General features: G+C 31.8%; 2 protein-coding genes and 1 pseudogene across 2 annotated transcripts; all 3 read left to right on the forward strand.

Moving 5' to 3' along the window:
* Window positions 1–8,467: 8,467 nt before the first annotated feature.
* On the forward strand, window positions 8,468–12,122 carry LOC111009407 (exopolygalacturonase-like). Its single transcript, XM_022282479.2, has 5 exons — window positions 8,468–10,406; window positions 10,506–10,820; window positions 10,908–11,197; window positions 11,280–11,505; window positions 11,604–12,122. Exons 1-5 carry the CDS (start codon window positions 10,206–10,208, stop codon window positions 11,835–11,837), a joined length of 1,266 nt encoding a protein of 421 aa, XP_022138171.1. The 5' UTR covers window positions 8,468–10,205; the 3' UTR covers window positions 11,838–12,122.
* A 733-nt stretch (window positions 12,123–12,855) lies between these two features.
* Window positions 12,856–15,908, forward strand: LOC111009319 (exopolygalacturonase-like; annotated as a pseudogene).
* A 2,968-nt stretch (window positions 15,909–18,876) lies between these two features.
* LOC111009318 (exopolygalacturonase-like) lies at window positions 18,877–22,573 on the forward strand. The gene is made up of 5 exons (XM_022282368.2): window positions 18,877–19,098; window positions 20,396–20,719; window positions 21,404–21,693; window positions 21,818–22,046; window positions 22,346–22,573. Exons 1-5 carry the CDS (start codon window positions 18,877–18,879, stop codon window positions 22,571–22,573), a joined length of 1,293 nt encoding a protein of 430 aa, XP_022138060.2.
* The last annotated feature ends 3 nt before the right edge of the window (window positions 22,574–22,576 follow it).

A 22,576-nucleotide genomic window follows, 5' to 3' on the forward strand; every position in this document is an offset into this window, starting at 1 on the left:
TATTTTGATAACAATCTTTTTTAGCGAGGGTGGATGTGGATGATTCGAACACGAAATAAATGATGGGTCTTATTAGTTAAAATTCACTCTTGACCCGTGATACGATTGTCTAAAAGAAGTTTTATGTATTGAGTTTGATGAACTCCAATCCAACATCCAAAATCAGAAATAAAAAAAACAAATTTAGAATATTTAAAACGTAAACAGCAGAAAATTGGTTATCGAAAACAATGGTGAAAAGGCGAGTGAATTGGAACCGGGCTGCCAAAGACGGTAACGACAAAAAAATGGAGAACGTTAAGAAGACGAGAGACGACCTACAGAAACCATGGTGAAAAGCAAGAGGAAAAAAAATATTAATGAAAAAGAGAGAAATAACTAAAAATTATGAATTTTTTTTTAGGGGAGTGGAAAGGTGCATGAGATTTAAAATGTAAACTTCAAATCAATCAATTTTCCATTTTTAATTTCCATATCTTAATAATAATTACATCTACATAAAAAAATGGTATGCTCCATCTTTAAAGGATGTATTTTAACACAAAAATGTAAATTTTGTAGAATGTCATCTCTGATAGGTTTATCAATGTACTAATCCGTTATAAATTTTAAACAATATAAACTAAATTGAAATTAATCTTAAATAATAGAGATAAAATTGATACTTTTAAAATGATAGGGAATAAATTTTAATTACTTCTAGGAGACAAATTTATGACTTAGTCTATTGACTGGCGTTTTGCTGAACGCACGCACTAAGCGTGGTAACAATTATATAGATGCAAGCGCACACCTGTCAGAGTAATATAAAATGGATGGAGTATCCAAGTATCGATCCTCAAGGACTTCTAAATAATTTCCAAACTCTAAAGTTTTAAAGAATAGTGAATGTTGAAATGAGTGATTCTTGTAAAATGAGAAGTGGTCACAAATAATGGTTTTGGATTTGGGATTTGGACTTATAATGATAAAACCTAGCCCGAATTACTTCAAGTTAGCCAACAAAGAATCAAGGATATGCTAAGGACGATATGCATTTTACTTTAGGAACCAACGACTACGCTTTTCACTTGACTTATGTCTAAGCAAGTTCAAAGTCCTAAGATATTCCCTAATATGTCTATTATGAGAGATATCTTAGTTTTAGGATGGAAATAGTCGCAACCTCGGGTTAAGGTCCTATGTCTAGGCTACTTAAGCGGAACCCTTATGTCTAAGGCGCTCCTCTCCTCGATTTAACCACTCAACAATGCAAATAAGCAACCTTTTTAGTATTGACTTGTTAAGACGTACAGTGGCCTTCTCTAAATCCTAACTTTTTGGGAAAACATGTTGAGCAATGAATGGAAAGCAAAAACACTACTTCTTAGCAACCCTTATTAGAAATAAAAGGCTAACTATCCATAACCGGGCTAGAGACGGGAATTTAGAAAGACATATTGAAGAAAATACAGCAAGTAAAATGGTTGAATGTAGAATGCATGTGTGAAAAACAAAAGTTAACAAACGGAGAGTTTTTCTCGGGATTGAGAGCTTCGCCCTTCTCTTTCAAGCAAGGGGGAGTGTCACGTGCTCTTTCCTCCAAAAACACAACTCTCTTAAAAAATAAAGTAAAGGCAAAGGGAAGATAAGCAAAGTGCTGGATTTTTATATATTTGAATAAGTAGAAAATAACTAAGTATAAATGGAAACAAAACAAAGCTCAATAAAGGAATGTAAAGTACTCGGGATTTAAAAACCAAAAGCAACTAATGAAAGCAACTCAAAAGTACTTAGAAAGCAACAAAGAAACACTAAAAATGATCAAGAGAAGGAAGCAAGGCTTGATGAATTTGGTGGAGAAGCTGCTGGAATTTATAGCTGTGCAGAATTGGTTAGGTAGGTCCTAAAACGATGGTGAATCACTCATTTCCAACTCTTTTGACTGACCAAATTGTGCTCAAACTGATAGTGGAACACTTCTTCTACACGTATGCATCGGTTGGAACCACCAAAACGCATGGGAAGACGCATTTCATTAAGGGCAAAGTTGGAAGAAAAACTATTTTCTGCAGCTTTCCCAGGCGCCTGGCGCCTCCCATGTAGGTATTTCCGACTTTTTGCTTCTTTTGATTAATTTGCACTCCCAAATGGTCCTAAAATGTCATAAATACAATATAAGCCAACCACAAACCATAATACATGAATTTTGCATGAATTGGAACTCAAACGACCGAGAAAAATCCGAAACAAAGCTGAAACATAATAAAAACAGCATCTAAAACCTTCTTTTTACGCATGTAAACAAGCGTAATCATCTATCATTATCCGACCATCAAACCAATAATCAAAGTAGGAAGAAATTATGATGATTTGTTGTCAATATGAACATAACTTAATGGTAATTAGTATATATATAGTACTTCTCTCAAAATTGGAAGTTCGATTCCCCATGTCTCTAAATTATTCTACTTAAAAAAAATTAGGGGCAACTTGAGATATGACAAAAAAAAGTTAGGTAAATAAGCAAAATAGCAACAAGGTTTGGGTTTTTCAAATATAGCATTTTTTTGGCAAAAAAACGGAGGCCCACATTATAAATTACAAATATACCCTGCAGGCCCGAACCAACAATAAATTACTTCTGATTGACTTCTGATATACTAATAATTGACAGATATACTCCTGATATATATGTGATATATGTTTGATATACATATGGTATGAAATTGATTTACTTCTGATATAACTATGATATCTACTACTGTAGGTGACATAGAATTGATTGACTTCTGATATACTATTGATTTACTTATGATATAACTATGATTGACAGATATACTCTTGATATAAATGTGATATATATTTCATATATATTTGATATGAAATTGATTTACTTCTGATATAACTACGATATATACTACTATAGGTGATATAGAACTGATTGACTTTTGATATACTATTGATTTACTTATGATATCTATGATTGACAGATACACTCCTCATATATATGTGATATATGTTTGATATACATATGATATGAAATTGATTTACTTCTGATATAACTATGATATCTACTACTATAGGTGATATAGAACTGATTGACTTCTTATATACTATTGATTTACTTCTGATATAACTATAATTAACATATATACTCTTGATATATATGTGATATATGTTCGATATACATATGATATGAGATTGATTTACTTCTTATATAACTATGATATCTACCAATTATTTCGAACATATTACCTCTAATATATGTTTTATGATATACTAATATATGAAATAATTTTTTTTCAGATAAAAGCAATGGTACAAACACAAAAAATGAAATAAAAAAACATTGTCGAAAATGTTGATGTCGTTCGTCCCAAAAGACAACATAAACCAACGCCAAAAGTGTTGTCTTTGGAAAAATGAAAAGCTTCAAAGATAGTATTTCCGAAAACGCGACAATCACTAAGAACGAAGATTGATGTTTCAAGCTTTTACCTAAAGATTATACAAGAATGAAACTTACGCTTTTCTAGACTGTTGGAACTTATGCTTATGGAACTTATGCTTCTTGTTTTATAGAATTTTAAGAATGACATTGTTAGTCTACTTTTGGTTTATGCTACTGGTTCGTTTTGATGTTTAAACCTTTAAGTTTTTGGTTGAAGGACTTTGCTGCTGATTTGATATTGATGTTGATACCCAAGAATGACATTTAAACCTTTTAAGAATGACATTGTTGCTGCTTTCATTTTGATCTTTAAAACTTTAAATAAAACTTAATTGTACTATTGATATATGTACAATGTATACTTGATATATCATGATATATTATTGATAAACAGAAAAACTCTAAGTTTCTATTTACCTCTAATTTCTAATTGATTTTTCATTCACAGTAATTTCGAAAGTCACCATTGACATTCACATGCAGGTTCCTTTTCAAGTTTTCTTTCTCATTTTCAGTAAGTATCAAATTTTTCTTTCATTTTCCATGCATGCCAATACCTACTAATTTCTAATTGATCAAAAAAAATACAAGACAAAGGGTTAAAGTAGGTAAAATAGTGATTTTACTATTATACAACTGATATAGAACTGATTAACTTTTGATATACTATTGATTTACTTCTGATATCCTAATGTTGTCAGATATACTCCTGATATATATGTGATATATGTTTGATATATAATAACGAAGCGATAACTGAAAAGGGTAATTTGGAAATATTGAAAATTTTAAAATCAGGATTTTCAAAAAAATGCTATATCTGAAAATATAAAAAATGCATGCTATTTTGTTAAATATAGAAAACTTATATGCTGCCCATTACAAATCCCCAAAAAATTATGATGATTGGTTGACTTATTTACTGATTTAAATCTAGTATCAAGTTTCATACTTATTTTGGTTTTGGTTTGATGTATAAATTTTAAATTTTGTAGTTTTACATTAAAAAAATTCATTTTTTTTCAAAAATTATTTAATAGAGACTCAAACTTAGTGTAAACCACGTAAAAAAAACACAATTATGTTATATTTAAAAAAAAAAGTTTAACATTTTTTAAAATATATATTAAATCTATGCTATAATTAAAATTTATCATTTTCCTTTAACAAAGAAAAAGTTAAATTTCTCATTTTAAAACCAACTTAGATTCATATGAAATAAAGATTATTAACAAAAAAAATGGAAAAGATAACTTATAAAATATGGATAAATGAATATGAAATGTGAACCCTAAATCCTGAATATTACAACAGTATTGCAAATATAATTTATAAAATAGTTGTAATTAACTATCATAGGATGGTTCAAGTGGTCAATAAAGAACAATGTAAAGTAAAAAACTTAGAGGTGAATGAATTCAAACCATGGTGGCTACCTAGTAATAGAGTCAGGCGGTTGGTCCGTGAATAATCGAGGTGCGCACTGACTGACACAAACACACAGATATAAAAAAAAATAGTTGTAATTAAAAAAATCAAACATTAATACGATGGAACTTAATCAATAATAGAACAATAACTATTTTTTTTTATTTAAGAAAAAAAAAGATACACGACTCCACTACTATGGACATGGATAGGGTAGTGTGGAACTTAGTACAAAGATATTTATGACATTTTTGAAAGGGAACATATGCATAAAGGCTTGAGCCTTTTTTTTATCTCAAAAAGAATAAACAATAATAATAAATAAAGGCCTGATTTTAGACTTGTTTGGTAACGTTCTCGTTTCTTATAAACAAAAAAGTTACTAAACGAACCCTTAATCTTTGAAAGGTCATTCGTTTTTATTTCCTCGTTCCATCCAACATATATATATAAACTAACATAGTTTAATGGGTTAAGTCATTATTTACTTTTTTGAATGTCATAGTTCAAATTCCCTATTTTTTATTATATTATAAAATAAATAAATAAAATATGTTGGGAGAGGTGATTCAAACTCATAAACTCTTGGTTGGAAGTATATGTCAATTATCGCTAAACTGTGCTTGTTTTGACGATGTCTTGTTATATATTTTCATTAAAATTTTTGAATATCCAACTATAATATTGACCTTTTGATAAGATGCCAACAAAATTAATTCATATATGATTTATATTTAAATTACTTTTGTTCTCTCTACTATCCATTTGAAAAGAGTTTAACTGGGTAAAATTTTAGTTACTTTTTTTTAATTAATTAAAATTCAAAACTCAAAAGGTTGTATAAATTATACAAAACATTATTTCATCTTTATTTAAAACAATTAATTTTGTAAGAAGAAAGAACTAAAGAGACCGCTTCCGAATATTTTTAATTTTTAATTTTATTTTTGTTTTCTATTTTGAACAAAATCATATTTAGTTATATTTCCTATATTAGTTCCTTACTTTCTCTTTTTTATTTAATTATAAAAAGAATGAAAGATCATTTTTCTCTCTAATCTTCTTTGAAATAAAATATTCAAAATTTATTACGTATTTTAAAATATTATTTTATATTATTAAACATGTTATAAGTAAAAATAAAATTATCTAAAAAAAGTAAAAATAAAATAAGAATGAAATAACACTTCTATTAATATTTATAAAAATTTAGAAATATAAAGGCTGTTTGGTAACGTTTTCGTTTCTTTTTTTGTTCTAATTTCTCATTTTTTGAAAAAGAGACATGTTTGATAACTCATCATTTTCTTCGTTTTTAAAACGAAAATAGGGGAGATTTATCTTTTTATTTTTTTTGGAAAAAAAAACTCATTCTTATACCCATAACTCAAGTTGCTTGTGCTCGAAGTCGAAGCTATTGGTTGTGCTATCTCCTCAAAATTGCAGCCATCAACTGTGATTTCGATTTGACGAGACTTCCAATTCAGCCCGTGCATGCAATTTTGAGTTTATTTGACGTATTGGTTGCCAATATTTCAAAAGTTGTTGGACTTGCAGTGGCTGGCAAATACATTAATAACTTCGGGTTCTTGATTTGATTCTCACCCTCTCCTTTCTTTATTTTGATTTTGATTTTCAATGAAGTATTTTTTATTTAAACTTCTTTAATTAACTTCGGGACTAGAAACTTTCCAGTGATGAGTTCGTTAGTCATTAACTCTCCTTACTTGAATTCAATTCTCTGTCGTAATTTTTTACAACACCTAACCTATTTATCTCAATAGTTTAGATGTCTAACTTAATTTTATAATTTTTTATTTAAATTACATTTATTTTGTTATTAGTTTTAAATCTACATTATTTTTTAATTTGTTGTTTAACTTACATTAGTTTTAAACTTAACTAGTCTGTTCCTCTTTTTTTTTTAATACTTTCTATTTTTTATAAAATATTTTCTCTTTTTTAATTAAAATTTTTTGAAAATTTATTCTTTATTTATGTCTAATTATAAAGAAATATATATTGTAAATTATATTTTCTTTAATATATTTTTTATTTTTAATAAAAATATATAATTTTTAAATTAAGAATATTTTGAGAATGTATTTTTTTATTTAAGTCTAATCATTTAGACTACTATATCAAAGAAATATATACGTGGTAAATTATATTTTCTTTGATGAAATATATTTCTTGAGTATATGTTATAACTTATTATATTATATTTACTAAATTATATTTTAACTAAAAATTAAAAAAACATAACTCAAAAAAAAAATTAAAAAAACAAATATTTGTTTAGGTATATATACTGATCAATATGTCATGGGTTCAAATCTCACTCTTACAAGAAGTTGTATTAAAAACAAAAAACAGAAAAGAGTTATCAAACATATTTATGTTTCTATTTTTTTTTCCCTTAAAAACAAGAAATAGAAATTGTTACCAAACTATACAGGTTCTAATTCTAAACAAATTAGAAACAAGAACAAAAAATCGAAAACAAGAACATTATCAAACGAACCCTAAAAAATCAAAACTTTTATTCCCAAATTTTCTACATCGTTTTAAGAATATTAAAAAAAATGAAACACACATATGACATATTTCTTAAAATTGAAAAAATAAAAGTTAAAACAAAAACTCAAAATATCTCATCCTACCAACTTTATGCTTTTTTTTTTCTTGGAATGATTATTTCATTAATGCCTTGTATGACCCAGATAGAGAAGAATATATTCTTTCTTATTAGTGTTTCAAAATTTTTGTTATATTCATGTGGCAAGTAATAATGTGCTTCAGTCAATTGGATTCAATAGGGATAGATTCTTTTCTCATCCCTCCTTTCTTTTTAAAACAAAAAAAATACTTTAAAATTATTCAAAGGGTAACCACACCACACCCACCGGGAATGGCGTAGTTGGATTGTGGTCGAATGAGGATACTCCCTCTCTGGTTGGAACTCTGAATGGCGCATACCAATTGACAAAGTCACACGACATCGATTTTGGGTTGTTGGTAAACAATAATCTAATGATATTGAAATTTTTAAAAAAATTAAGAATCAAGAATTACCTAATGCGCAAGTAGCACGTACCTAAAAATTACTCTAAATAAGATATAAAATAATCCGAGCTTGACCAGATATATCCAACCAAACCTGAGTACTTTATTCCCTAACAAAAGAGCCTAATCCAAGATCTTAATATAATATTAAATATTGGTAACCAAACTAAAACTTACCGAATAAAAAGTAACTTTTTAGCTTTGAAGATTTATAATAATTGATTGTATCTTTTTTTTTTTTTCATTCACAGAAACTAAATCAGATTCAGAAATCAACAACAAGATCATGCTTATTAATTAACCTTATAAGGCTATCTTTTAATGTAGAAAGCATTCCCTTGAAACATCTGGCAGATTTTAATTGGGTTGCACCAAAAGTGAAAGAAAGATCCCACAAACAATTTGGAAGAATAATCTCTCAAAATGATCTTGGAGAACAAATTCCAATCCTTTTTTCTCCAAACAATTGTCCTCTGTTTGAGGATAAGCTTCCAACAAACTGGTGAATTTCATAGCTCCATCCAAAACCCTATATAAACTCATCATTCTTCAACTTCTATCTCCAACCAAGCCAAAACACAAAGCTCACTAAAGCTTCATAACTTAGGTTTATCATCATCTCTGCCATGGCAGCTCGTACCGACCTCGCTAGGATCGGGTTGGAAGGCTTCACCCTCATCGATGAACACTACGCCCGACCGAGGAGGAGGCCGATTGCTCCCTGTCAGCCGCAGTCGGTGGCAGCGGTTCAGCCTCCGCGAAGGGCTGAGCCATCTCCACCGATACGTTCTGATCAATTGGCCAAAGCCCACGGTGGCATGATCATTAAAGAGTGGCCGGGGAAGCGGATCAACAAGGCTCTTTGACCTTGTTGCAGTATACTATAAAATACCAAACAATACTGTAACAAAGAAATAGGGCGATGTCTTAACAACTGAGTTATGTATTCAGATGGCATCTCTTATAGCTTTTGTCGTTTTTTTTTTCTTTTTGTGGCATGTCCTAGTTTCTGTGTTTATGTGAAGCTAGCTCATGGAGAGTCCTGTAAAACTTATGGGCTCTGCTTGTAACACAAAGTTATCAGCTATATGTAATTAACTATATGTTTGGGTAGTTGCAGTTTCTTATTTTATTGATATAAAACATGTTTGAAAAAAGTAAATTAAAAGAAAAAGTTTAAATCTCATTTTTTGTCCATTCAAACTCCTAAAATTAGTTTGAGGTTACAACTAATTACCAACTTGAACTTATCCTTAATTAGAAAAAAAAAATCTCTTTTATTCAAGGTGTAAACCTACGGTACCTACCAAAAATCTATTTTAATTCTATTTCATTTAGAGAAATAATTCCCTAGCTCCTTTTGTGAGATGAATAATTACTCATCTTATTTCAATGATATGAAAATAAATAAAATAACACAATCCTACATTAAAAAAGAGGGATTACTCCTGTCAAAAGAGAACCAAACCTCGTGAATATTAATATGGTATAGAGCCCAAAATGCTCAAACGAGCAAACAGTCCAAAAATGAGATCCGACCAAGATCGATGAGCCAAAAGATGTGCTGCTCCTCTCAAGGATAAACATTTTCATTATTCAAACAAATAAAACCAATGAATAACCCATGTTCGGAACGATCTATCACGCAAAATCGAGTTTAAAACAACTTTTATTCTTTGTCCAAATAAGGGGCAGAAGATTTGAACCTTTAACCGTTAGGGAGACGAGTAACAAGTATTTTTGGTGACGGAACAATACACGATAAGTGATACAGACGGTGGATTAATGCGAATATAAAGTAGTTTGTGATATCTGGTTTGGAGAGGCAATGGGAAGCGAGTTATTCTCTGAACCGAGAGCATATATTTGGTTGAGAAGTTAGAAGAGAATTATGTGTATGAAAAACGAATAGGATCTGTTTATAGAAGAGAGTTGGTAGAGAAAAAGCAGGATTCTTCACAAACACAAATTGGCATCCCTATATTAGAGGAACATAGCCACTAATTTTAGGGCCTTTCAAGTCAACAAACATTTACAAAACACCCTCCACTGAGAACCAATTGAATTCAATACACTTTGTGCTTCCCAATTTCTTCCCCTTCAAACTTGCTATAAAATAACCAACCACAAAAAGAAGACCAACATTTTGCTTCTATTTCTCTGCTTCTAATTGGCCTCCCTTAGCTTGAAGGGGGCTTTTTATTAATCCCTACAAAACAATAACACCCAATAAACTTGTATTTCTTCTCTTTTCTGATCCCTTTTTGGTTTGTTTCCAATGACATCTCTTTCCTTTCTTCTTACCTTGCTATTACTAGCATTGGTTGCTGTCAACGCCGACCCGCCCCCGATCCCGCACACGCCGGACCCTTTTAAGAATGTCCATTTAGGGAAGGATATTAAACACCGGAACAACGAAGTTGTGTTTAATGTGCTGAATTACGGTGCCAAGGCCGATGGCAAGACGGATAGTTCTATGGTTTGTTGTTGTCGTTGTCCTCGTTGTTGTTGTTTAAGAATGTTGTTTGGGTTGTTACGGATTTGGAATGTGAATTTGGGTCTGTTTGCTTTTTTGCAGAATTTAATAAGGACATGGGTTGCAGCATGTCATTCCAAGGGAGCGGCAAGAGTTGTGATTCCTAGTGGTACTTTCTTCATCAATCAAGTTGTATTTGCAGGGCCATGTACCTGTCTGAGTCCGATCATTGTTCAGATCGACGCGGTCTTGAAAGGTGGTACCGATTTAAGCGAATTCGTCTCCGATGAATGGATATTGTTTGAGAAGATCAACGGCTTGATAGTCACTGGTAGAGGTACTTTGGATGGACAAGGTGGTTCTGTTTGGAAATACAACGACTGCGGTATGAATCCTGATTGCACGAAGCTTGCTGTTGTAAGTTGTAGATCGCCTTAATTACCGATATTTTCGACGAAAAACAGGACCCCAAAAATTCTCACTCTTTTTTTCCCCTTCTCCTAGAATTTGAAACTCAATGGCATCACTCATGGACTTGTGAAAGGCATCACTTCCACCAACAGCAAGGGGTTTCACATGTTCATCACAAATAGCCAAGGCGTTAGGGTGCGAAGAATGCACATTACGGCGCCAGAAGACAGCCCCAACACCGATGGCATACATCTCAGCCGCTCCAACAATGTGAAGATATCAAGATCGGTCATTGCCACCGGTGACGACTGCATCTCCATCGGTCGAGGATCGACGAATGTCGTCATCAACAAAGTAACCTGCGGTCCTGGACACGGTATCAGGTAACACTCAATCTTCACCTGCAAAATCAAACAGAGTTGTTTCTACCCTGCTTAATCTGTGTCCTGTTCCACCATCATACAGCATTGGCAGCCTCGGAAAGTACCAGGACGAGGAGGACGTACGCGGCGTCACAGTCAGAAACTGCACATTGCTGAGCACAGACAATGGACTGAGGATCAAAACATGGCCGGACTCACCCCCAAGTGCAGCATCAGGCATCATTTTCCAAGACATCAACATGCTGAATGTCAAGAACCCCATCCTCATAGACCAAGAGTACAGCTGCTCAACCACTTGCAAAAAGCCGGTACGTCACCTTCGCTCTCGTTCCCGTTTCCTGTTTTCCGTTTCCCGTTTCTCGTTTCCCATTTCTTTCTAACCTCGTTTCTTTCTAACAAAATGCAGCCATCACGAGTGAAGATCAGCGATGTTCATTTCATCAATGTTCAAGGATCCTCAATCTCACCAGTGGCAGTAAACTTCAAGTGCAGCAAGCAGTTCCCTTGCCAGAACATTGAGATGTTGAACATAAATCTCAAGTACACAGGCCCTCCCAAAGCCAATGCCCCGTTTATCTCCGCTTGTACAAATGCTAAAGTAGGATACAAAGGCATTCAATTCCCACCCCCTTGCAAATGAGACTCCCCACCCTCAAGTTTATGATGTGTTCTTTGTTCTTTTCTTTTTTTTGTGTTGATGAAGTTTGTAAAGTGGATTGATTCACATGCGATGCTGCAGTGGCTCAATCTAATGCACAGAATCTTTTGAGAAGCAGTGGTTTTTCTCTACTGATCAAGTAATGTGGTTTGTTATAGTGAATATGATGCAGAGAAAAACAGCAGCAAAAGCCACACTAATGAACCCAGATTCAAAGATTGTTAAACATATTAATTAACACAAATGAAAAAATAATGAATTTATAATAATAAAAAAGGTAAAAACAGGAAGAAAGTAGTGAGGATGTGGATGCCAATATAGCCCAAATTATCAGAGAAGATTTTAGATTACAGAGACTAAGAGAAAAATCATTTGGCCTTTTTAAGTTCAAATTATAGAGAGACTTATTGTTGCAAAAAGTTCTTATAATATTGCTAATCTCAGGAGAAAGCCAGAAATTCTCATAAAATTTTGATTTTTTTTTTCTTTTTAAATTTATATGAATAAACAGTTTTGGTAATGGTTTATTATTTCTGTTTTTTAACTGTGAAAAAGAAATAGAAACTTAGTAACAATTTTATTGTTACTTGTTTATTATTATTTAAAATTTTAAGCCAAAAAGTATAAGTTTTATTTGAAGATCAAAATTTCAAGTATTTATATTATTTAATACTTATTAGGGATTTTATAAGGCAAGAATATCAAAATAGTGCTGAAAAAAAAACTCAAAGGTCATTTTTTAGTTTCTCATTTCTCATTTCTGTTTATTAGTTTTATTTCTTAGAAAGATAAATATTTGATAATTAAACGGCTGAAAGATTGAATAGAGAGACAGAAAACGGAAATGCATTAAAATGACCATAAACGAAGCATTTATAACTCGACGAAGAAACTCCACATTCAGAAACTAGCTGAAACTCAAGTAATTAATGGCAGACTTACCTATTTAAATGGCCAATCCTCGCCATTTTTTTGCAGTAAGAATTTGTTCTCAGAAACCATGAAGCTTTCACCTCTTCTGATCTTCTTCTGTTTTCTTCTAGCCGTTTCCGTGTCTCTCAGTTGCGCCAGAGATTTTGAATCCGCCGCCGACGCATTGGATTTCCTTCGTTCGCCGCCGGACGCGGCGGAGCCTCCCGGAGGAGACCCATGGCAGATTCCACGTCTTTTTGATGTTACTGATTATGGAGCAGTTGCTGATGGAAAGACAGAGGCCAGTTTGGTAAATCGCTTGCTTTTATACACAAATTCCACACACACATATATATTATTTTAATTTATTTTTAAAAAGACAAATACTTACGTGTTAACAGATGAAATTTATTTATATCCTCATTCATTTTCAAAAATAAATTTATGTATGTTTTTTTTATTTCTCTACTATATTTGTCAAATATTCAGTGGCGGTGAACACTAAATAGTTACTTACTAGTCACCATTCACCTCAGTATTTTTTAAAAATATTTTTGATTGTAAGAACAATTTCTTTTGAACCATGATAGTTATATAATTTTTAAAAATATTTTCGAGATTTGTTCTTATTTTTTAAATTTTAAAAGGAAAAAAGAAAGTAGTTTTTAGAGATTTGTTCTTATTTTTTAAATTTTGACTATAAATTTAAATATGTTTTCAATGGGAGTGATAATCTTACTAAATGAAAATGTATAAAATAAGTTTTAGTTTTTAAAAATGGAAAATAAAAAAATAAAATGATAACGAAAATATTTTATCTAGCCGTAAACTCAACTCCACCAATCAAAATGTCCGTTATAAACAAAGGAATCAATACTCGCAAATCAACGGGATTAGAAAATTTTGAAATTTCGTTAAAAAGTTTAGCCTATAAATTTATATAAAAGTTAAAAAGAAAATATTTAAATCTTATTTAAGTTTCTAAATTTTCGTATTTATTACAATTCAATCCCACAACATTTTATTTCAAGGAAATGCTGAAATTTAACAAAATAATAATTTTTATCTGTCAATTTTTCGAATATCTATTTTAGTCAATATACACACTAACACATGTTAACGAAGTTATTATTTATTTGTTAAAAAAAACGGTAAGAAAAAAAATGTAACAGAGTGAAAATTTTGTTGAGGTATATAGGCATTCATGGCAGCTTGGAAGGAGGCATGCGCTCACCCGGGAAGTTCGGTGTTGTACGTACCACACGGTACATTCTTCGTCGAAGAAACTGTATTTTCCGGCCCCTGTTTCAACGACCTCTCTCCCAAAGTCCTCATTTTACGAACCTTGAGAGCTCCGACCGCCCTCGACGACACCGACGTCTGGATCCAATTCAAAAGCCTCCATCGCCTTGACATCACCGGTGGCGACGCTAACGCCACCGCCATTCTTGACGGTAAAGGAGCTGAAACCTGGTCCAATTCTGCCTGCCGCCGCAACTCCACTTGCGACATGTTCCCCATAGTAAGTATTACAATAATCATATGAAATTTAAAAGTTTTTTTTTTTTAAACACAATTTTATGTCTAATGCATGCTAAACTTTAGTAATGTCTAATAAATTTTTGAATGTTGAGTTTTATTATTATGTATTTGATAATTTCTAAAAAATATATCACTAAATCAATTAGACATTAAATTAAATTAAAATGAGTGAGATAACTTATTAGATTCAAAAATTGAAAATTTAGATAATTATGAGGCATGTAAATTATTTTATTGTTATTATTAGTGGGGTTGAGAGATTCAAACTCATATCTATTTATGAGAGATAGTGTCAATTACCGAGTTAAATTCATGTTAGCGAGACATTTAAAATTTGGAAATATATTATACACAAATTAAATTAAAAGTTTATAGACTATCGTAGGTCAATGGGTGAAGACACATATATCCAATCATGGGGTGAGAGTTCGAATGTCACGGACAATTGTCCTCACGCTCCCTTCTATTATTATTTTTTTTTAAATAAAAACACCAAAATTTAACATTTTCTTTTCTCCAAATTTGGTGGGGATGAGTCTTTGAAGCTGAGCGATGTGTCATATGGAAATGTAAGCAATATTAGGGTTATGGACAGCAAAGGTTTCCATGTCGCTGTTCATGATTGTGACAATATTCATCTCTCTGGGTTGAATATTAGAGCTCCTTCGGATAGCCAGAACACTGGATGGATGTTAGTCACTCTACCAACATCAACATTACTTCCTCCAACATCGGCGTCGGCGACGGTTGTGTTTCCATCGGACCCGGCAGCGTCAACGTGTTCGTTTACGACGTTAATTGTGGTCCTGGACACGGAATTAGGTATCATATCTACTCTCTACTCTCTAATTTCTTTGTGTGTTATTTTGTAGAAGTATATGAAAATGATAGAATCTGGAACAAGTAGTGTTTTGAGTATTTGGAATAAGGAAAAAATACTTGTGAGGACAAGATTCCAGCTCCTTACCGGTGAGGGGTTAAGTATTTTCGTTAAAATTATGATCTGTGTCTTGTCCACCATCATGACAGCGTTGGCAGCCTCGGGAAGTACCCCGATGAGGAGGACGTGCGGGGCGTCACCGTAAAAAACTGCACATTGCTGGAAACAGACAATGGAGTGAGGATCAAAACATGGCCAGACTCACCCCCAAGTGCAGCATCAGGCATCATTTTCCAAGACATCAACATGCTGAATGTCAAGAACCTCATCCTCATAGACCAAGAGTACAGCTGCTCAACCACTTGCAAGGAGCCGGTTCGTCGTCTTCGTTCTCTCGTTTTCGTTTCCTGTTTCTCGTTTCCCATTTCTTTCTAACCTCGTTTCTTTCCAACAAAATGCAGCCATCCCGAGTGAAGATCAGCGACGTTCATTTCATCAACGTCCAAGGATCCTCAATCTCACCGGTGGCAGTAAACTTGAAGTGCAGCAAGCAGTTCCCTTGCCAGAACATTGAGATGTCGAACATAAATCTCACGTACACAGGCCCTTCTGAAGCCAACGCGCCGTTCATCTCCCATTGTACGAATGCTAAAGTAGGCTACAAAGGCATTCAATTCCCACCCCCTTGCAAATCAGACCCTCAGCCCTCAAATTTATGATGTGTTTTTTGTACTCTCTTTTTTGGCTCAATCTACTACCGAACAAATTAAAGTAATAATAAATTTTGATTCAATTTATTACAATATTATTGATAGTAAAAAAAAATTATTATAATAATTGATTTAATATTAATAAATAATGAATAATTAAAATAAAATTACGTCAAATAAAACAATTTTTTAGGAGGATAACCATCACTTAATATAATATATTATTAAATTTTATTATTCTAATATTTAAAAATAATAACTTTTATTTTAGAAAATTTATTTATTGATTAATATAAAAATTATAATATTATATAATAAAATCACATCAACTAATAAAAATTGAAGTATAAATGAATAAAAAATTAATTAAATCTAATTAATTGAGGGGAGAGAAAGGATAGAAGTGGTAAAGTAATTATAATAAATATGTAGAGCTCACGAAATGAAATAAGAAATGATAATAGTATTGATGGATTTGTAGGAGAGTAATAGGATAAAAAGGAATGAAATTTTTCAACGATGGTAAGCAAACGGATCTGATTATGAATTTTTATAAGGGGAAGATAACAAAATAATACATTTATTTTTATTTTATAAAAAATAAAAAGAAAAAAGAAAGAAACTTAAAAGTTGATTTCTTATTTCTTATTTTTAGTTCGTGAGAAACACAAATATTTGATAATTATTATTCTTTCTCATTTTTCATTTCTTAGAAATGTTTCTAAATTGGGTTAACAAAATCAAGTTTTTTTATTTTTTTTCTATTATTTATTTTTTTTTCAAAGTATAAATTAAAAATATTATTTTATTGATTTAAAAAATGCATAAAAAATATTAAAAAGTAATTACAACATAATAAATTTGAATATTTAGTTTACAAAACTAATGTTCATATAAATTAACTTTTCAATTTAAAATTTTAGAGCACAACAAACCAGGATGATTTTCAAACATATATTTTTTTTCTATAATTAAAAAAAAGAAACATAAACGAAAATGTTATCAACAAGTCGTTTAACTTATCTTATTTTCATTTCTTAAAAATGGAGGAATTACTTAAAGTGTTGAAATTTTAAAGATTAAATAGACAGGAAACTTAAATTTCAGGACGAAAATATATTTTACAAATTCATTTATATAATTCTTTAAAGAAATGGACCTTCTTGGTTATTCATCGTGCAATGAGGTTTTTGAACTGAATAGTCATTTTAAAGGGCCAACTTTGAAATATGTTCCCACCCCTAACTTTTATGTTTTCTAACAATTTACGGGCATCATTTTTATATGAAATTATATATTTGCCCTTCTAAATTTTTTTCTTGAATTTCTCTACTTTCTCTTCCCTTTTTTCTCCTCCCTCCTCTCTCGGTTCCCCTCCTCCCTCTCCTTGATTCTTCATCTTCCATATGCATACTTCTTTTTCTCTTCCATTAAGGTCTCATTTACCTCCCCGCAATCGTAATCAATGAATCAAAACTTTGATCCTCTTTGATGGTGTTTACCAAATTGTAAGAATGTAATCAAATGGTGGGACCCACCTCAAACTTATTCCGTGTATTAATAATGTACCATTTTTACCCTTTCTCAATCCATATCATTTTTAATTAGTTTTTTTTAGGTTAAAAAACACATTTGGTCCCTGAACTTTTATTAAAGTAACGATTTAGTCCATAAACTTTCAAACGTAATAATTTAGTCTCTGAATTTTCAAATTAATAATAATTTAGTCATTGCAAGATTCTGCTAGTATTTAAATTCTGTTAGTATTTAACATGAATATGACGTGGAATGCCAATTAGGATGCCACACCAACGAATAACGTGCTCCCAGTCCCCCTGCGATTCTCATCTACCGGTCTCCACCCTTACGATTAGACCACCGGCTTCACCATCCGGCTGTCGGAGATGAGTGCCTCGCAAGACTTAATTCAGGCCAAATTGGGGCTGGGTTTGGTCCTCAGCCAAAGCCGAAAGCAAAACGAACAAATTCCCTTTTTCCTACGCAATCTTCGAGATGGGTTTTCTTTTGGACTTAATCGATTATCAAAATCTAACAATTGTAATGCTCTGGTTTTTTATTTACAATTATCCTGCAATTCTTCTTCAACTGCTTTGATTTTTTCTTCCATTTCTCAGACATGCACTGGGGGTTCGTCCTCTGCGAGATTTCCTTTTGTCTTCCGGCTGAGGCAGTAAATTTCACCTGTGGCCGTAAATTTCGGCACATTTGTTTTTTGTTTTTTGTATTATTTTTTGGGTTAAAGCGTGTCCTCGGTGGCATTTTATTGGGCACTCCACCCATATTCCACCCATATTTCTGTTAAATCCTAATAGAATAGTTAACGCTTACGACTAAAATATTACTAATTTAAAAATTCAGAGATTAAATCGTTATTTTCATAAAAAAAAATTTCAGGGGACCAAATACGTCTTTTAACTTTTTTTTTTATATTTTTATAATTTATTCTCCATTTATACTCCAATTTTTATTAGTTGATGTAATTTTATTATATAATATGATAAATTAATATCAATAAAATTTTTAAATAGATATTATTACTTTTAAATTTTAGAATAATAAAACTTAATAATATATTATATTAAAGTTTATTTGATGTAATTTTATTTTAATTATTAATATTAGATAAATTGTTATAATAAAAAATATTTACTTTATTATTATTGTAATTTAAAAAACATCGGCAATTAGCTAAATTTGGGAATGGTGACATTTTTAAAGTAGGCCGACTATTGAGCTAAAAAACCCCGCAATGCACTGAACAAAACGGCCGAAAGAGTCAACAGAGAAACCGAAAACGGAAATGAATTAAAATGACGAGAAACGAAGCATTTATAACTCGACGAAGAAACTCCACATTTATAAACTAGTTGAAACTCAAGTAATTAATGGCAGATTTACCTATTTAAATGGCCAATCCTCGCCATTTTTTTGCAGTGAGAATTTGTTCTCAGAAACCATGAAGCTTTCACCTCTTCTGATCTTCTTCTGTTTTCTTCTAGCCGTTTCCGTGTCTCTCAGTTGCGCCAGAGATTTTGAATCCGCCGCCGATGCATTGGATTTCCTTCGTTCGCCGGCGGACGCGGCGGAGCCTCCCGGAGGAGACCCATGGCGGATTCCACGTATTTTTGATGTTACTGATTATGGAGCAGTTGCTGATGGAAATACGGAGAGCAGTTTGGTAAGTCACTTGCTTTTATACACAAATTCCATATATATATATATATTATTTTATTCCATTATATTTTAATTTATTTTTAAAAGAAAAATATTTACGTGAAACTTATTTATATGGTTGAAAAATTGAAAGTTTATTATTAAAAAAAAAATCTATATTTTTTTATTTCTATATCTTATCCTTCGGGGGAATAAGAAAACTTTGGTGCCAATTATTTCTCTAACAATTGTGAATAGGGGTGTCATAATTGACAATATATACTTCAATTAATTGAGGATTCTCCCCCGATGACTTTTGAGAAGATATTCATTGAGCTAAAATTTGATTATATTCATGGTTCTTGGAAAAGGCAAACTGTTTTATTAGTCAAGTGTGTCATTTCTATACATTTCTATGTCCTTTGGAATAATTGTTTTCCTTGATAGATTGTGACGGTGATGTGTGGTTACCACTATTTAGATGTAACCTTTAATTGTATTATTTCTATTTAATGCAATATTTTGTGTTTCAAAAAAAATATTTAATAGTGAAAAGAACCATGTATTTTCTAAAATATTTTTAAAATTGAGAAAAAGAAAATTGAACCACTCTAAATTTAAATTTTATAGCATTAAAATCTAACCTTGAATAAATGTGACCTCAAAACTAATTTTACACTAAATTTAACTTGTAAAATATTTGTTGTAAAAAAAATGTAAAATATTTAAAATCAAACCACAAAAATTAGAAATCAACCTTTGCTAATCAATTTTGTTTTTGGTTTGTTATTTTTAAAATTAACCTTATAAACACTTTTTTTTCCTATCTATTTATTTGTTTCATTGTTTTTTATATAATTAAAAAAAAATTACAGGCTTGTTTTTGTTTTTTAAATTTGATTAAAAATTCATATTTGATAACCTTACTAATGCAAATCTAAAAAACAAGCTTAATTAAAAAAACAAAATGTATCAAATGATACTGAAAATATTTCGTCTGGCCGCAAAATCTAGCAAGCAAAAAATTACCCAGATCCACCAATGAAAATGTCCCTTAAAAACAAAAAGAACCAATTCCTTTCGTTTTATTTTTAATCTTATTTTCCTATCAAATTTGAACATGACATTACCATCAATATTGTTTTAAAATATAAATATTACTTCATACCGAAGAGTTTTCGTTAGGTGTAAAACCTGTATTAAAGTTTTAAAAAAAGAGACTAAAATGAACTAAAGTTAAATATAATAATCCAAATAAATATTATAAACTAAACTGAATCAATATTAAAATACTAGATCTATAAAATTTTGTTGAGGTATAGGAATTCATGGTAGCGTGGGAGGAGGCATGCGCTTATCCAGGAAGGTCGGTGTTGTACGTACCACAGGGCACATTCTTCGTCGGAGAAACTGTATTTTCCGGCCCCTGTTTCAACGACCTCTCTCCCAAAGTCCTCATTTTAGGAACCTTGAGAGCTCCGACCGCCCTCGACGACGCCGACGTCTGGATCCACTTCAAAAGCCTCCATCACCTCGACATCACTGGTGGCGACACCAATACCACCGCCATTCTCGACGGTCAGGGCGCTCAAACCTGGTCCAATTCTGCCTGCCGTCGCCACTTCACTTGCGACATATTTGCCACCGTAAGTATATTCAGAGACCATAATAAATCGATGTATACCTTAATTAGTTGAGTCAGGCTTTAATTTAATTTTCAATTTTATGTCTATAAATTTTTGGTACGTCAGATAAGTTCTTAAATATTCAATTTTGTTATATATTCTTATATTTTTTTAAAAAAATTTCACTAAATCAATTAGGTATTAAAATTAAACATTCTTTTATTTTAAAACGAGTTGGGGTAACTTATTAGATTCATAAGATAACTATGAGACATTTTAAAATTTAGGGATTTATTAGACACAAATTAAATTAAAAGTTTATCGACTATCAATAGACACTATTTAAAGTGTATAGACTTATTTTTAATAGTGCTAAATTAAAAATTTATTTACAAAATATACCTCTCCTCAAACTTATTCTAAGAATAATGTTCGACAAATTGTAAAGAAACTACCTATGTTACTCCATAGTTTTCAACTTGCAAAGTGCCTACAGTTATTCGAGCACTACTTCCCAAATAAGTTTCGGGAAAGGTATATTTTGCAAATAAGTTCCTAATTTAGCATTATTAAAAAAATCTGTGACTTATTAAAGGTGTAATTTTACCTTTGCTGTTAGTTGCATTGCAATTGCCCTCCCCTTCTATTTTTTGAATCAAAACACCAAAATCCAACCTTTTTCTCTCTCCCAATTTGGTGGATCAGTCTTTGAAGCTGAGCGATGTGTCATATGGAAGGGTGAGCAATATTGAGGTTGTGGACAGCAAAGGTTTCCATGTCGCTCTTCATGGTTGTGACAATATTCATCTCTCTGGATTCAATATTAGAGCTCCAGGGGACAGTCAGAACACCGACGGCATCCATGTTAGTCAGTCTACCAACATCAACATTACTTCCTCCGATATTGGCGTCGGCGACGATTGTGTTTCCATCGGACCCGGCAGCGTTAACGTGTCCGTTTCCGACATTAACTGTGGTCCGGGACATGGAATTAGGTATCTTTTATCTACCATCTACTTTCTACTTTCTAATTAGTGTTGTGTTTGTAGAAAAAAGTACGTGAAATGGTAGAATCTTGAACAAGTAGTGTTTTTGGGTATTTGGAATAATATAATGCAGTGTGGGGAGCCTAGGGAGGTACCAAAATGAGATGGATGTGGTGGGAATAAGAGTGGAGAATTGTTCCATAAATGGCACTACAAATGGAGTGAGGATAAAGACATGGCCAGGACAGCATTCAAGCATAGCTACCAATTTGACATTTCAAAACATTGTCATGTCCAATGTCTCAAACCCCATTGTCATTGACCAACAATATTGTCCCAACCATTCTTGCAAAACACATGAGGTAATTAACTACTCTTAATATGACCCTACTCCACATAAAACTCATTCTTAACCATTAACAATTAACAAAACGCTGGTGTGACATGTTCGTTTGATAAATTTTGGCTAAGTTAGTGTAATGTGTAACAAAACAGTGTTGGATAGATAACGATGATCATGTCACATTCAGTGTTATGATTATGGTATTAACTACAAGTAGTACTTTTGGTCTGACTCGAAGTTGTGTTTTGAGAATAGTTTTAGTTTAGAAAAATACTTTAATTAATATACTTTCATTAAAAGCACTTGTTTTTGAGGCAGGCATCGAATGTGAAGCTGAGTGAGATAAAGATGAGAAACATAAGTGGGAGTTACAACTCAGAGTTTGCAGTAAATTTGCAGTGCAGCTCAGGGAAGGCTTGTGAGAAAATTGAGCTTTCTTACATAAATCTCACTGCCACTCAGCCACCTGATCAAAACCACCAAATCGGGCGATTCAACTGCAACGGTGCCCTCCATGCCTTCACTATTCTTAATTCTACATTTTAGCTT

Source organism: Momordica charantia (genome assembly GCF_013281855.1).
Source record: "Momordica charantia cultivar OHB3-1 chromosome 5 unlocalized genomic scaffold, Mcharantia_2.0 BLBB01000005.1, whole genome shotgun sequence".
NCBI classification, from domain to species: domain Eukaryota; kingdom Viridiplantae; phylum Streptophyta; class Magnoliopsida; order Cucurbitales; family Cucurbitaceae; genus Momordica; species Momordica charantia.

Coding starts and splice junctions, on each gene's coding strand:
- LOC111009407 (XM_022282479.2), top strand. CDS start 10,206: ATGACATCTCTTTCCTTTCTTCTTACCTTGCTATTACTAGCATTGGTT. Junction 10,821..10,907: donor ATTGCACGAAGCTTGCTGTT/GTAAGTTGTAGA, acceptor CCCTTCTCCTAG/AATTTGAAACTCAATGGCAT. Junction 11,506..11,603: donor CAACCACTTGCAAAAAGCCG/GTACGTCACCTT, acceptor AACAAAATGCAG/CCATCACGAGTGAAGATCAG.
- LOC111009318 (XM_022282368.2), top strand. CDS start 18,877: ATGAAGCTTTCACCTCTTCTGATCTTCTTCTGTTTTCTTCTAGCCGTT. Junction 21,694..21,817: donor GGTCCGGGACATGGAATTAG/GTATCTTTTATC, acceptor AATATAATGCAG/TGTGGGGAGCCTAGGGAGGT. Junction 22,047..22,345: donor ATTCTTGCAAAACACATGAG/GTAATTAACTAC, acceptor TTTTTGAGGCAG/GCATCGAATGTGAAGCTGAG.